Source organism: Malus domestica, chromosome 14, assembly GCF_042453785.1.
Source record: "Malus domestica chromosome 14, GDT2T_hap1".
NCBI lineage: Eukaryota > Viridiplantae > Streptophyta > Magnoliopsida > Rosales > Rosaceae > Malus > Malus domestica.
The window spans coordinates 15,627,555-15,642,419 of NC_091674.1; the positions used below are offsets into that span (position 1 = coordinate 15,627,555).

Here is a 14,865-nt window from a genome sequence, read left to right on the forward strand (position 1 = left end):
CTTTATAATAGGGTTATTGAACCCAGTTCCCATATAAAATTTACAAATTCCATTACCAAATAACCAGATCAAACAAATCCTAAATACAAAAACGACGTCGGTGGCACTCGGTTGCCTACTTCCTTAGCATAACAGTACTCACCTCCTCTAGGGTTTAACAAACCTCCCTTGTCCTCCATTTTTTCGCAAGCAACCATGGACGACACCGCAGCCCCAGCCCCTGTCGCCGACGAGAACCCGAAGGTGAGCCCAGCTCCAATCTCAGGCTGGACCAGCATAGTTAAGAAGCAACCGGAGCCAAAGCCCCGAAACCCGGATGCTAACGCCGCAGCCCAAGTCTTGGTGGAGAGCTGCAAGTCCTCCAAGGGCATAGCCATGGCGGTGGTCGACGCCAACGCCATCATTCAAGGCGGAGAGAGCCTCAGCCATTGCGCCGACAAGCTGGTCTCTATCCCGGAAGTCATGGACGAGGTCCGCGACCCCGTTTCCCGCCACCGGCTCGCCTTTCTTCCCTTCGAAGTCCAAACCATGGAACCCTCACCTGAATGCCTCAACAAAGGTACATATATTTATTTATTTATCAATTAAACAACGTTTATTTGTGAAAGATTAAGGCTTCAATTATTCATTAGTTCTTAATTTCGAGGAATTGTAGTTTTTGAGAATTATTTCTATGAGATGATTTTAGGGATTTGTTATTGAAATTTTATATGGGCATGTGATGTATAAGATTGTAGGATGTGTTTTAGAATTGGGTTTGATTTGGTATTGTGTTTTTCGGACAGTTATTAAGTTTGCGAGGGCTACCGGGGATTTACAGACGCTTTCGGATGTGGATATTAAGCTCATTGCTCTGACCTATGCGTTGGAGGCTCAGATACATGGCACTGAACATCTTAGGGACTGCCCTCCCCCAGTGCACACGGTTAATGTGAAGAGGTTACCAGAGAAGGACTTGCCAGGTTGGGGCAATAATGTGCCCAATTTGGACGAGTGGGAGGCTCTGGAACATGCTGAAGAGGAGAAGTCGAACCTCGGTTCAAGAATTCTTCCTTTGAAAGATATAAACTTGAATGGGATTGATTCCAATAGTTGTTCTGTTGATGGCTCTGCAGTGGAAGTTAAAAGTGATGCTCATTCCGAAAATCAGGAGGATAGTGTGGGCACTGAAAGGAGACATAGAAGAAAGTTTCCCAAGAAGAAAGAGATAAGCATTGAAGGGAAGATGGTTTCTGCTGGGATTGATGCGTCCCAAGGACAGTTAGATGATAATGCTGATGACTGGATGCCTGCTGTCAGTCGAAGTACACATAGGAGGTTTTTGAGAAGAAAAGCTAGGCGCGAGTCTAATGAGGCATTTTCTGAAAAGGATGCTCAAGATGCAGAGGAGGAAGCTAGAGGCAAGGATCAATCGTTGCCTGTGGAATCTGAAGAAGCATGTAGTAGAATTGGAATGTTTGAGGTCATTGAGATAACAAAGACGAAGAATGGTGCTGAAGGCCTGTCTCCAACTCTAAAGCAAACGATACTGGAAGAAGATTCACTAAGGGCTCCTCAAGAAGGGAAGGATCTCAATGGGGTAGAGGCTAATGATTTCAAAGCAGAGGAAGCTACCGCTGACAAGTATGTGAATTTTTCTGTTGAAGGAGATGAAGTTGAAACGATAAATGAAGGGCTAGATCACTTGGAGATCTCAAGTGAGACTAACGAAAGTGTTGATACATCCAGTTTGAATGATGATCATAGTGAGCAAAGCTGGATGCTTAGATCCTTGTCTGAGTCTAGTGTAGCTTGTGTAACCGGTGATTTTGCAATGCAGAATGTTATTCTGCAGATGGGTTTACGGTTGGTGGCACCTGGAGGAATGCAGATCAGACAGCTGCACAGGTAATTGATACACTTTCCCATTCAGTTTTTCTTTGCATACTGTTACAAATTCTTTTGGTGTATTTGAAAGTTTTACCACAATGTTTAGTGAAAAAAAAAATTTAAATATAATCTATAGGGAATGGGGAGAATAAGTAGTTTCAATTGGATTTAAATTTGTTCTTTCCTATCTAACTGAAAAGAAAAAAAAAATATTGTCCTTCCCTTCACTATTGCGTCTAATATTGCTTTATGAAACAACTGTATCATGAGCTTCTAATGGTATCATCTTGATAGGTGGATTTTGAAGTGCCATGCATGCAATACTGTGACTGCTGAAATTGGGAAAATTTTCTGTCCAAAATGTGGAAATGGCGGTACTTTGCGCAAAGTAGCAGTTACAGTTGGTGAGAATGGCATTGTTATGGCAGCCCGTCGACCTCGGATCATATTGCGTGGCACAAGAGTGAGTATATCTATACAAGCTTTTAACAGGAATTGGTCATTATCTGTCGTAGCTTAGAGATGTTGGTTTATTGCAAGTAAAACACATATCCAGTGGTCTATAAGTTTTCCTCGATCTTGTGGTACGATCCAGTTGTTTATGGGATACTCTGTGCTTGTGTGCTTATAACATTGTTAATATCTCACAAACTGCAATTTTCTCACAAAATTCATGACTGAATTAGGATGTGAGGACAGCATATTCAAATATTTATTAGGGAACGTAAAGTATTGCATTCAAGGATACATCATTCATTATCACTTAATCCATCTCGTTCTGTGCCGGCATGCACTTGTGGGGTTTTTTTTTTTTTTTTTTGGACAAACTATATTATCTACACTAAGGGGGTGGGGAAATGGACTAAGCCTCACAATGGGCTAGCAATAAGGTGGTTCAAATATGCCTTTGGCGAGAATCGAACCTAAGACCTCTCACTCACCAGTGAAAAGGAAGGCTCTTGTGGTTTTATGTTCTATTTTTGTGTTTATTTGAAGCAGTGTTGCGCATGTCCGCTTATGCAATCAGATGTTTGGCTGTTTGCAGTTTTCACTGCCTCTACCTCAGGGTGGAAGGGATGCCATTTCTAAGAACCCCATTTTACGTGAAGATCAACTCCCACAAAAGTTTCTACATCCAAAGACAAAGAAGAAAGCACACAAGGAGGTCACTTTTCAAACTCTTTGGTTTTCATTAATTGTGACAGTCTCTGATTGAGTACATGTTTATTGTTGCTCAATTATCAAGTGTGTGATTATACCACATGTTACATATGCAGGGAGACGACTTGTTCGCTACCAATGACTTCATCTTCTGCCACCATACCGATAAAAAAGCTCCTTTGCAGCCTCCCATAAGGAAGGCGCTAGCCGTTTTCAGTGGAAGGAGGAATCCCAACGACAATCATTACTCGCATTCTAAGCATAAATAGCAGGTTTAATGATCTTGTTGACTGATTGTTTTTTATACAAGTTTTGATTTTCCAATGGTTTGTTAAGATGATATTTATTTGGTCTAGGACTACATAAGATACCGGACGAGAGCAATATCGAGTTAGTATTTCTCGGGTTAATTATGTGTCGATGGAACGAATGTCCAAATTTCTAAGTTGGGTTTTGTGTGACAGTGTGCAATGTGTGTCGTGAAGCATCTCACTAGTGAATGATTGAACACAATTCATGACGTTTTTTCATCTATGCACATTGCACATACTGATAAAAAGGCCCCCAGTCTTTTCACTATTCTATTCTATTTGAAATCAATTTATACTTTTCAAAAATGATGTGATAGATAGATGTGACTAAATAACTTCCCACTTTTTTATTAGAATGTAAAAAATTGCATTCAAGAAAGATATCAAACAGGCCTTTATATTTTGTTTGACGTTTTATGGCTTGTTTGTAAATGCTTATCACTTGTGTTCATAAACACGTTAGAAGTGTTTTTTTGTTAAAAGCACAACAAAAATTTATTTAATGGAAGTTCTTCACAGTAGGTGTATATTTAGAAAGCACTAAAAGAATTGTCACGTTCTCCAAAAGCTCACGGTCTAAGAAGATTATGATCACTCAATATTCAATCTTAAAAGATAAAAATAACAATAAAGGTTAAACAATCTCCTACGGTTGAAATAAGGTCACATGGTGACGTGGTACGATTCCGTCCTTTCCTATTGGCCTTAGGAATCTAAACCACACAGATGAGGATTGTTATTTTTTATTATTTTAGTATAATGATATATTTTAATTTAAGGAGATGATGGAGTTCGGTCAAATCAGGCAACGAACAACCTAATTTGGTATCGAATTTGTTATTTACAATAATCAAATCACAGTCCTCTCGCATCTAGATTTATTTATCGTATTAATTAATGCAATAATTGGCATGTGTCACGCCCCTTCCTAGATTTATGCTTCTTTGCCCACCTAGTATCTCCCCTTTCCCTTTTCAAAATAGCCAAACTTGAAACTGTGAAGTTTGACGGAGTTGTTTGTCGAGCCTTTTGATACAACGATATTGGCGGTCGGGGTTTGGCCTAATCCACATAATGTGGCAAAGATAATTGATATCGAACTCGTCATGCATAAGAGTCAAACTCAAAATCTCTTACTTGCAGAAGAATACCGTTAGACCATAGATTCATAGTCAATGAACATGTGATATAACATACTGTCACGTATGATATTTCGAACATCTGAAACGAACAGAAACATGGGACTTTACTGACCAGCAAATGGTATACAAAGAGATTTTGTCCTGCACATGAATCCTTAAGCTCCCTCTCCAATTACAAACATTTACAAAGGAACAAAACGTAGGTCATGAAAAAGAAAAGGCGACGAGTACTACGGTTGTATATTTCTTCTTTACAGTGTGTTAACTTGGCTAATTTATGATGAAAGTGCAAGCTCCGCCCACGCCAAATTAGACGCCTTGAGCTCAGCAGAGACTGATGTGTCGATTTTGCTCTCCAAAATGGTGCATAGTTCCTGCATCGATGGCCGCTTGGTTTGGTCAGGATGGATGCAAAGATTCACCACATCGCATATAACTTTGAGGTCATCATAACTGAAATGTTTCAGTTCAGGATCCACAACATACGACATCACATCTGGCAGCTCAAGATAGTCTTTTGCCTGCAGAAGACGGGAGTCTTAAGTTGTTTGACGCATAACTAGCATAAACTACACTACTCAGATTACCTTAGGAGCGATTCGGCAAAACACAAAAACATCCATAAAAGTTACTTACCCAGTCTATCAAGCACCCCTTATCCTTGCAGTATGGAGGCCTCCCGCTGATTATTTCGAGTAAAAGTATGCCGAAAGCATAAACATTGCCTTTAACATCTAGGTGGCGTGCTTCCATAGAATTCGGAAGGACACAAATAGCACCTTCGCTGCTAATAGTGCCAGAGTTCTTTTCCGACCTCGCAAGAATTGACTTCCAACTTTCAAAATCAACGAGCTACAGTAGAAAAAAATAGTGTTAATCATGTATGCGTACGGAATTTTCATACATCTGAATCATGTTTGAACAAATCTGAATTAAGGGATTTGAGAAGCTTCATGGAGTACCTTGGGTAAAAAATCTTCTGTAAGATATACAGCACTAGAATTTAACTCTGATATGGTAAATGGCGGCTCAAGTTCCGAGTGAAAATACTTGAGTCCCTGAGCAATGCCTATAATAATTTTCATGCGCCTTGTCCAACTTAACTGGCATCCTTCTCCAACTGCACTAAAATAAATTCTGGTTAGAGCCCGTGAGACCTTCGATAGCAATGAAATGTAGTTAGAAGGAGCCTTCACTTACAATGTAGGTGTTCATACAGTGTCCCATTTGAAGCATATTCAAAAACCAGCATCCTTGTAAAGGGGGCATTCTCACTACAATAACCCAGTAATTTTGCCGCATTTTCGTGATTTAATCTTGCCAAATCTGTCACCTCTCTCTGAAAATAGAGTTCAAGATAGCCCGTCCAATGCTCTTCCTTAATGCAAAGGGATATCACAGCAATCTCAGGACCACCTTTTATGTTGCCTTTGTAGACCAAACTGTCAGGTGAGGAACCGATAATGTTGCTAAAGTCTTCACAGGCAACCTCTAGCTCTTGTCTACTGAATCTGGCAACATCTTTTAACATCTGGGAATCTGTATGGAAACCGCTAACCATATTAGCCATTGTTGCTTTCCCATATAGAATTCAAAAACTCAATTGAGGCAGTTGCAAATTGCAACAAGGAACAAACCTATGTAGACTGTGATATGGTCTTTTTCACTAGCTGATTTCTTCCAAGGAATTATGATAGATGATTTGCTATTGCATTTGTGAACAGCAGTGAAAACAGCAACTAGAAAGAGCGAACATGCCATGGTTCCGGTGACTATTTCCAGAGCCAAAAGCCAGGCAGGTTTTGAAGCCTCCCGATGTTTGGAGACCACTTTGGCAGGTGTATGCTTTGGGTTACTTCCAGGATGGCCTTTCGAAGGGGGTGCACCAGCTTCATCGAACCAACAAAAGAAAAGGTCACTAACTACAACAATCGGTACTGACATATCAATTGCCACACATTAGATTCAGTATTATAACAATCAACTAAATATCGAGTCGACGAAACTTCCATATTACATATTAGGATCACCAAATCAATTTCAGCATCACAAAATTAATAATTACTGATATTAGGATCTTTGCTCAAAAGGAGCATAAAAACATTTGTTCACACTTTTAAACTTGCTGAAGGGTTTTGATTGGGTTCAGTTTCCACTATAAAAGTTAATGAAACTACTAAGCATGTATAGTATATCCATTGATAGTTCATAGACTTCAAAAAATATAAAATCCCGCATACCACATAGTTCTACAGGACGCTGCCTGGGATCCTGTTTTTGGAGACAATTTCCTTGAAAACTTGTCCTGCAAGGAATAATTGAAGTAAATGAAGGTTCACAAGTTTGCATACAATCAAGGATAACTACGGCAATTGTCAAAATGGCACGAATGCAGCACAAGATTAGGAGACTAGAATAGTACTTGACACAAACATGAAATTGACAAAATAAACTTGCTAACTAACATTGTAGGAAAAAGGTTTATGATGTCCTAGGCTCCTGCATTTGTTGATCTGGTATTGCATTAATCCTTGTTTATTTGATTTTATGGGAAAGCGACAATTATGGTTTCGAGACAAGTGCTCCTAAGGCTTGAGTATTTTGTCAATCCAAACACAACCCCCTCAATGACCAGGTCGTGTTAGTATCAAACAGGCTGCAAAAATTATTAAGATTTGACACAATAATTAAACAGGTATTGATTAATACTGGACATGAACAAACAATAATACTACCTACACATGACAAATCCTTGGTTAGGACAGTACCTGGGAAGATACTCCAAGCACTTAGGTATGCTACCAACGAAGAAGTTGTACGAGAAATCTGCAACTTTTAACTGAGATGATCGACAAAGGCCTGTTAGGTTTGATTGTGAGGCATACCTGAAGCAAAAAAGAAAAACTATGAAAAACCGAGCACAGTGGCATTCTAGGATTCATTCAGTTGACCCCACTTAGTGGGATAAGGCTTTGTTGTTGGTGTGAAAAACAAAATTCAAGAAAAAAATTCCTTAAATAACGGAACAACATAACAATCAAATAAACTTTCTCTAAATCTGAGCTATGATAATCAAATATAAACAAAGCTAGCACTTGAACTTTAATCCCCACTTATTTGTCTCAAAATCTGCTATTTCTACGTATTCATCTTTTCTACTTCAAAAACATAGTACTAAATACAGTTCCAGTGATCCAATGATCCACAATCCATGCAAGAAACACGGCAGTATGGCCATCAACACCTTTTCTTTTCGTCTTTCTTTTTTCTCAATTTTGAATAGCTTAGCTAATTTTATGATGATAAATTTGCATCCTCATATTTATTTTCAGCTCTAAAAGCATCTGCTTAAGGTAAGTGCAGAGCTGCAGGAATTGTTCAAACACTCTTCACTTCTGCAACTTACATTGGGAATCTTGTATAGCCATTGGAAGGAATGGTTCCTTGAAGCTTATTCCTATCCAAACGAAGTTCCTCAAGGTGTCCCAAATTGCCAAGTTCAGGAGGTAGCTGACCAGACAACCCATTTGACTGAAGATTTCTGCAACAAAAGTAATTCCCACTGTAAGTAAAATCCCAAACAACCAAGAAACTAAAGCATCATTCAGAAAATGAATGTGAAATTCCTAGTACAATTTCACAATACTGGTTAAATTCCCAAGCTCTGGAGGAATTGGACCGGTGAGTTCATTCACTCCCAAGTCCAAGATTGTGAGGTATTTTAACAAGCCGAGCTCTTCAGGTATTGTTCCAAGCAGCTTGTTCCCATGCAAATTTCTGTAAAACAACAAGACACAAGTAATCAAGCTTCAACCAAATAAGATTGGAATTAAGGTTATATAACTTCAGAATCACTGTGGTAGGTGGGAAGACGGAAAGCATACAGTTCTTGCAAGAAGGTGAGTTGACCCAAGTCTGGTACAAGAAATCCCCTTACTGATGAACTGGAAATATTACTGCGTAAAAACAATACCGAAAACAAAGTGTATACCAGTCATTCTAAAGTTTTACTCTCAAAATCGAAAACAAAATGGAAAGAATATACTATGATTCAGAACTAACATACACAAGATCGTATCTTACATCTTGATAACATGGTCTCGAGCCACAGAACATGTGATGCCGGACCAGGCACAAGGATCGGCATCCAAGGCATTCCAAGTGGACAAAACCAAATGCGGGTCTTCATATATTGCTTCCTTAAAGGTTGTGAGGGCCAAAACTGTGCAAAATCCATTTTTTTCACTCAGAGAAAATCTACTAAAACAACAAATGGGCAAAAACATATAAACATATTACATCTTGTTCTTAATTCTTTTCATATGTACTGCTAATCTAGTGAATTCTTTAATCAAACTAGCAATGCGATTATATTCAATTATATAGCGATTTAAGCATCATGATCACCCTCACACTACTTCAACAACGCTCTCTCTCTGCTAATTAAGAAAGAAATTAATCACAATCTTGAATCCCTTAAAACTTTCCATCAACTGTTGACAATCATTTTCCCTTCCCCCCTAACACACACACACACACATTTTCTCAGCAACCAAACAGAGATTTAGCGAAACCAAGATCTGAGAAAAAGAGAGATCTCACAGCAACACATACCTTCTTTTGAAGCAAAAGATTCACCACCCACAAGAAGAACCCCAGAAATCAAGCAGCACAGAAACTGGAAGGAGGCAAAACTTCTCATTTTTCTCTTAGTTTCCTCAATACAGAAACAACACAGAAGAGCTCATCTACCCACCACTCAAAAACCCACAAAAAAAGAAACCGCAAATGGCCTAAAGCTTCAGACTCAAACAACAAAGCCTTACTAATACTGTAAAAACGTACTTACTACCCAACAAAAAGTAGACAAAGAAATGCTACCCAGATACGAAAAAGATGTGAATTTTTTGAAGCAAATACAACCGAGTCCCAAATCCAAGCTTTCGGCAACTACCCACTACAAATATTGAGCAAATCAGTGGCCAAATGAAGCAAAATTTGGAAGATGAAAGATAACAGCACCCCAGAGAGATGTGGACTCAAAACTTGGATTCAAAGAGAGGTTTGGTAATGGTAAGGCAGTTGCTTTGGTTGGTTGCTGCTAGTAAAAGCTTTGGCAAAACAAAAATGGATAGCAAAATTACTCGGAGGAGAGAGAGAGAGAGAGAATATTTTCTTTTAAAATGGCGGTTTTGGTTTTTTCTTTTTCTTTTTCTCTTTTGCTTTTTGAATAGTGGGTTTTGGTGTCGTGTGTGTGTGTTTGGATCTGCGTTGGTGCCGACTGCTAAAATTCTGCGGTAAAACCTTTGACGGTTAACTGGAGCCGGTGACTGCTATATTCCGAAAGGACAAGGATTGTTTGTCCTCTTACTTTTGGTGTCATCATGTACCCTCCTGTTTTATGTGGTCATGATTAAGTCACGTCAATATTTTATATTGTTTTTTTATAGAGATAATAAAATAAAAATGAATAGTAATAAAAAAATGTTGACGTGGTTTAACCGTGACCACACAAACAGGAAGGCACAAGAAGACACTGGAAGTGGGAGGAAAGACAATGGGTTGAAAGTCCGCTGTAATATTTTGGGGAGGCGAGAGTTTCGTGTATGGAAAATATGGATGGAAACTCAATAGTCTATCCACTAAGATATTAAATCCAGTATATGGTGTCTCGTGATGCATATTGGAGCCAAATTCTCATAATTTGTGATAGGGGTGTGTGATCCACACATCCCAAATTACTTCTCACACATCCCTTGTTAATTTTTGTCCGTTGATCTTCTTCAATTAATCTGATCCGATGGCCGAAAATCAGAAGAATGTGTGAGAAGTAAAATGGGGTGTGTGGATATCACACCCTTTTGTGATTAGTGGGGTGCGACCATTGTAAGAAGCTAGGTTAGATTGATGTTTGGATTTTCTAATACGAAAATGTTCTCTTTGGTCATTTGGTGGGTTTCACTTTGGTGTTACATAGTATTAAACGCTACTATGGTCTGAATTTATAGGACCAAATAATTCAAACTGGTTCACTTTATCCAATGTCTGTTACATTTAATGCTACGTAGCATTAAAGAATTTTCCCATTTGGTGACTGTTGAATATACGGTCACCAAGTGTGGAGAATGAATGCATGTGTTTGCAGTGTTTGAATCTCCATTGTCTCCGCTTATAATTGTGGTACAACGAACTACTCTAGTCTAATTCCTTATTTCCGATATTAAGTAGTTAGCTTCCAAGTTTCTTGAGTGTACGTTTTCGTATATTTTCCATAATTGTAATGGTGTGGCTCATCGCCTAGTCGAGTTAAGTTTATTTCATGGTGATTCAGTAGTATGATTCGAGGAACCCCAGATGTTATTCGGGATGACCTCAACCAAGATGTGTACTCTCATTGAGTTTTTGAAATAAAGAAATCATATTCATTTCAAAAAAAAAAGATTATCAAATGTAACAGTGTGTAACCATAAATTTTTAGTCATCAAGTGATCAAAGGAATGGGACTCTTTCTTTTATATATATATATATATATATAACTAAAAAAAATATCAAATGTAACCGTGTGTAACCATAAATTTTTAGTCATGAGGGGAATGAGACTCTTTCTTAGTATATATAACTTGGTTGGTGCAATTGCATACACTAATTGTGAAATAAACAACTATCCATTTTGAATACTTATTTTAATGGCTGGCTGGCTTGCAAAGATATATTTTTTATTTTATAAGTGTAACAGAATTAATTAGTATTATAGTTTAATAATTTCATGGTATGAAAAAAAATAATAATAAAAATCATTGCACATTAGTTTCCTAATGCGCATAAAAAGGGAAAAGAAAATATAATACCAAAACTCTTACATAAGCGAAACAATATTTCTAAAGAGTAATGCAAAGTAGATCAATTATTTAGATTAAATTTGCAAATCATGTGATGTGCCACTATAGAAAATAAACACATTAACTAACACTTAAATAATAATTCAATCATCAACAAACACGTCAGATGATTTAAAATATATAATTTATCTAGATAGTCTCTCTAGCATTACAATATATTAATTATCTTAAGAGACTAAATTTCTAAACCAAATTTTGTAAACCAAATGATGTGTGAATGTTGATGATTGGATTATCAACATAGAATTATCTGTTTCAATATCTCTTCCCAGTATTTCTTATTGGTGACAAACACGTCACATGGTTTACAATTAATAATTTCGCTAGTTATTTCTTATTGGTAATATATCATTTTGTTTGCAAATTTGATTTAAAAATTTAACTTCCGTAACATTATCCGTTTCAATATCACTTCCCGGTATTTGCGGCAGTAATCATGTGCCTTAACCTCATAATCACCACCAATTCCTCCTCTTAATTATAGGCACAGGATACAACAAGCTTGCTTGCTCAAAATTGTTTGATATAATGTCTCACTTCTCGTGAAATATCTTGAGATGGGAGAGAATTACTTTGACTGTTTTACAGCTGTGTCTGAGACTTTCGGTCTTTCTTTTGACTCGTAAGATGAGTTTCACTTTTACCTTCTCTAAAACTAAAAAGGTCACGCACTCTTATTTTTCAAAGTTATTGTTAATTTTTTATTTTTTTATTTTTTTAATTTATTCGATCCAACAACTACAAATTATAAAGATGTGTAAAAAGTAAAAAAATAGTGTGTGGATATCACATCACATACTAAAACCATGCTCTAAAATTCTTCTTTTTAAGAAGAGAAATGATTTTCAAACACATTTTTTACGAGTATAAATTGATGTTTAATTTAATTTTTGAATCGGACAGAAAAAGGAGAATCAAGAAACAAAGATAAACATCGGTATGCATGAGAGATAAAAGATGTGCCAACTTCATTTCCCTTGGAAAAAAATTACTTCACACACCCTTTTCACTTTGTGCGCAACCTTATTTATATACAAAGTAGATATCGAATTAAATAAATCAAATGAAAATTAACAATTGATTAGATTAAACACGTGTGTAAAAAGATAAATATTAGCTTATAAAAATTACATTTTTTTTTCGAAAATTTCTTCGATGAAGTGAGTAAAGTGAGTTATGCCCTAGTAAATTTGAAGAGAACAAAATCCAAAAGAGAAAAGTTTGGTTCTAAAGCATGGTGAATCAAGTGCCATTTGTGCTACTTTCTTTTTGTTTGGCCAGCACTATGATTCCCTATTATTATTAATTAAACCCTATTTGTAGTATTGTTATGAGTTTAAGGTAAGTTACACTTGACACTAGCAAACACTATCTTCCAATTTGGTGGGCCCACCCTCTCTTTAAAGCCAGGTGTCCATGGCTCCAAAGGCTTTTAAAAACCCCCCTTTAACATATAGTATTAGAGGTTTTTTGTTTTTTTTTTCTTTGAAAAACGATATTATCTACACTAAGGTGTGGGGATGTGGGTTAAGTCTCATAATGGGTTAGCAGTAATGTAGTTCAAATTTGTTTTTGGCAAGAATCAAACTTAAGACATTTCACTTATAAGTAAAGAGGAATATCATGAGACCGTAGTACTAAGTGACAGTATAGTTAAATAATAAAAGAAAACTTGCACATCTAAGTTAGTGGGTCCTTCGTCTAATTTGGTTCTAACAAGTCTTGAGTGTTAATATATCTCTTCTAACTTATTGTTCACACACAAGATCGATGAAGCTCCAAATCCAAATGCCCTTTATTTTACCTTTTGTTGGCCAAGACAAAATTTGATGAAAAAATTATTTCACTCTCGACAAGTGGAGACAACTACAACTAGCGAAAAGTTATAATGGGCTTCAAACAAAATTATTCATAATCACTCAATTACGGTGGTGCTATCTACACACTCATTTTTACTTTTTACACAATTTTCTTAATTTTCGGCTGTCGAATAAGATGAATTGAAAAAGATCAAGGGCCAAAAATTAAAAATGTGTATGAAAAGTAAAAATTGGTGTGTAAATAACACTATCCACTCAATCAATGCTACCATATGGTTCTTGGACTTTAAATCGGGTTGTGTAAATAGCACTATCCCCTCAATTAATGCTACCATATGGTTCTTGGACTTTAAATCGGGTTTTTCTACTTTGTTGCATCATTCATCCAATAGATAGATATTTGTCACGTGCTTTAAAAAGTAAACTACTCATTTAATAAATGTTTATTCACGTGGTGAATTAGTCAAATTAATTTGCACAAGATCATCCTTTAAAATCTTTCTTTATTCCTTTTTTAAATAGTTGAGAAGAAGGGATTCTTCACCACTGATATGTAGTATTGAGTGATATAAAAAATGAATGAATGTGACTAAAATTATAAAATTTAAACAATCATAAAAATTTAACGATAAAATCACTTGTAGCATTGAATGACACGTATCATTGAAATCGCAATCGAGAAAAAAATCACGAAAGAGATTGAAAGTTTTCCTCAGGTTTACACAAAAGATGCTAGTTGCTCTCCATCAGCTTAAAATGACACGCCCCAAGGGTGACGAAAGCCATATATTGAAAATATGAGAACTAAAATATGAATAAGATAAAAGAAATTTAAATATAATTAATATGCAAATGAGGAACATATTCAGAGCATACAACTAACTAGAACACTAAAATAAATAATATAAAATTGAATGAATAAAAGAATGGGTCCTACATCGAGAGACTCGAAGATGTTGATACGGAAGTGCCTTGACGCCGAGATCGTACGCCTCGAATCTAAATCATGAGGGGGCACAAAACAAACATAAGTGGACTAAGTTGATATACATATATAATAAAACAATTATTAACATACTAACCCCCAAAGCTTTATGAAAACTAATAGCATAATAACTGGTAGGTTTTCCGAAAACCCTAGCATGCCATAAAACATTTCATAAAGCATATCTCATATATAGTGTGCTAAACAGTGGTATCAGTATAATATCTCCCGCCCCAATGCCAGCACCATGTCTCTCGACTCGAAGCCAAAGATTATTTTCTCCCGGTCTATTGCCAGCTCTAAATCCCTCGACCTGAAGCCAGGGATTATTTCTCCCGGCCCGCAGCCAACACCAGATCCTCACCCTAGGCGGAATGGTGACCACTAGATACACACAGAACATTGAACATAATCTTTCCAAACATAGGTACATATATCTCAAAATCATCTTCATAGTATAAAGTCATCCATCATCTACACTATAAAGAAGTGTGTAAAAACATGTTTTAAATAGTATATCATCATCCATCAGATACCCTACAAGAACATGGGTTTGATAGAAAATATGGTATTCCAAAATATTCGCAGTAAGCATAATATCACATAAAACGTAATCATTAAATCATGCTTTTCATGTATGCATTTCTACTATTAAAACATGCATTTTAGAAGGGGTCC

At 36.7% G+C, this 14,865-nt stretch overlaps 2 protein-coding genes across 2 annotated transcripts; one reads left to right on the forward strand and one right to left on the reverse strand.

Moving 5' to 3' along the window:
• On the forward strand, nucleotides 1-3,550 carry LOC103424400 (RNA-binding NOB1-like protein). Its single transcript, XM_008362481.4, has 5 exons — nucleotides 1-559; nucleotides 786-1,887; nucleotides 2,164-2,332; nucleotides 2,915-3,034; nucleotides 3,147-3,550. The coding sequence occupies exons 1-5, from the start codon at nucleotides 196-198 to the stop codon at nucleotides 3,297-3,299; spliced, it is 1,908 nt and encodes a 635-aa protein (XP_008360703.3). The 5' UTR covers nucleotides 1-195; the 3' UTR covers nucleotides 3,300-3,550.
• Nucleotides 3,551-4,570: 1,020 nt separating this feature from the next.
• LOC103424401 (probable LRR receptor-like serine/threonine-protein kinase At1g63430) lies at nucleotides 4,571-9,715 on the reverse strand. Its single transcript, XM_008362482.4, has 12 exons — nucleotides 9,098-9,715; nucleotides 8,567-8,705; nucleotides 8,368-8,439; nucleotides 8,117-8,260; nucleotides 7,890-8,024; nucleotides 7,252-7,368; nucleotides 6,724-6,788; nucleotides 6,121-6,372; nucleotides 5,684-6,022; nucleotides 5,446-5,603; nucleotides 5,120-5,335; nucleotides 4,571-5,004 (listed from the first exon to the last, which is right to left on the reverse strand). Exons 1-12 carry the CDS (start codon nucleotides 9,183-9,185, stop codon nucleotides 4,759-4,761), a joined length of 1,971 nt encoding a protein of 656 aa, XP_008360704.3. The 5' UTR covers nucleotides 9,186-9,715; the 3' UTR covers nucleotides 4,571-4,758.
• Between the last annotated feature and the right edge of the window lie 5,150 nt (nucleotides 9,716-14,865).

Coding starts and splice junctions, on each gene's coding strand:
- LOC103424400 (XM_008362481.4), top strand. CDS start 196: ATGGACGACACCGCAGCCCCAGCCCCTGTCGCCGACGAGAACCCGAAG. Junction 2,333..2,914: donor TCATATTGCGTGGCACAAGA/GTGAGTATATCT, acceptor GGCTGTTTGCAG/TTTTCACTGCCTCTACCTCA. Junction 3,035..3,146: donor AGAAGAAAGCACACAAGGAG/GTCACTTTTCAA, acceptor TTACATATGCAG/GGAGACGACTTGTTCGCTAC.
- LOC103424401 (XM_008362482.4), bottom strand. CDS start 9,185: ATGAGAAGTTTTGCCTCCTTCCAGTTTCTGTGCTGCTTGATTTCTGGG. Junction 7,369..7,889: donor GGCTATACAAGATTCCCAAT/GTAAGTTGCAGA, acceptor TTTTTGCTTCAG/GTATGCCTCACAATCAAACC. Junction 5,336..5,445: donor CAGAAGATTTTTTACCCAAG/GTACTCCATGAA, acceptor TTTCTACTGTAG/CTCGTTGATTTTGAAAGTTG.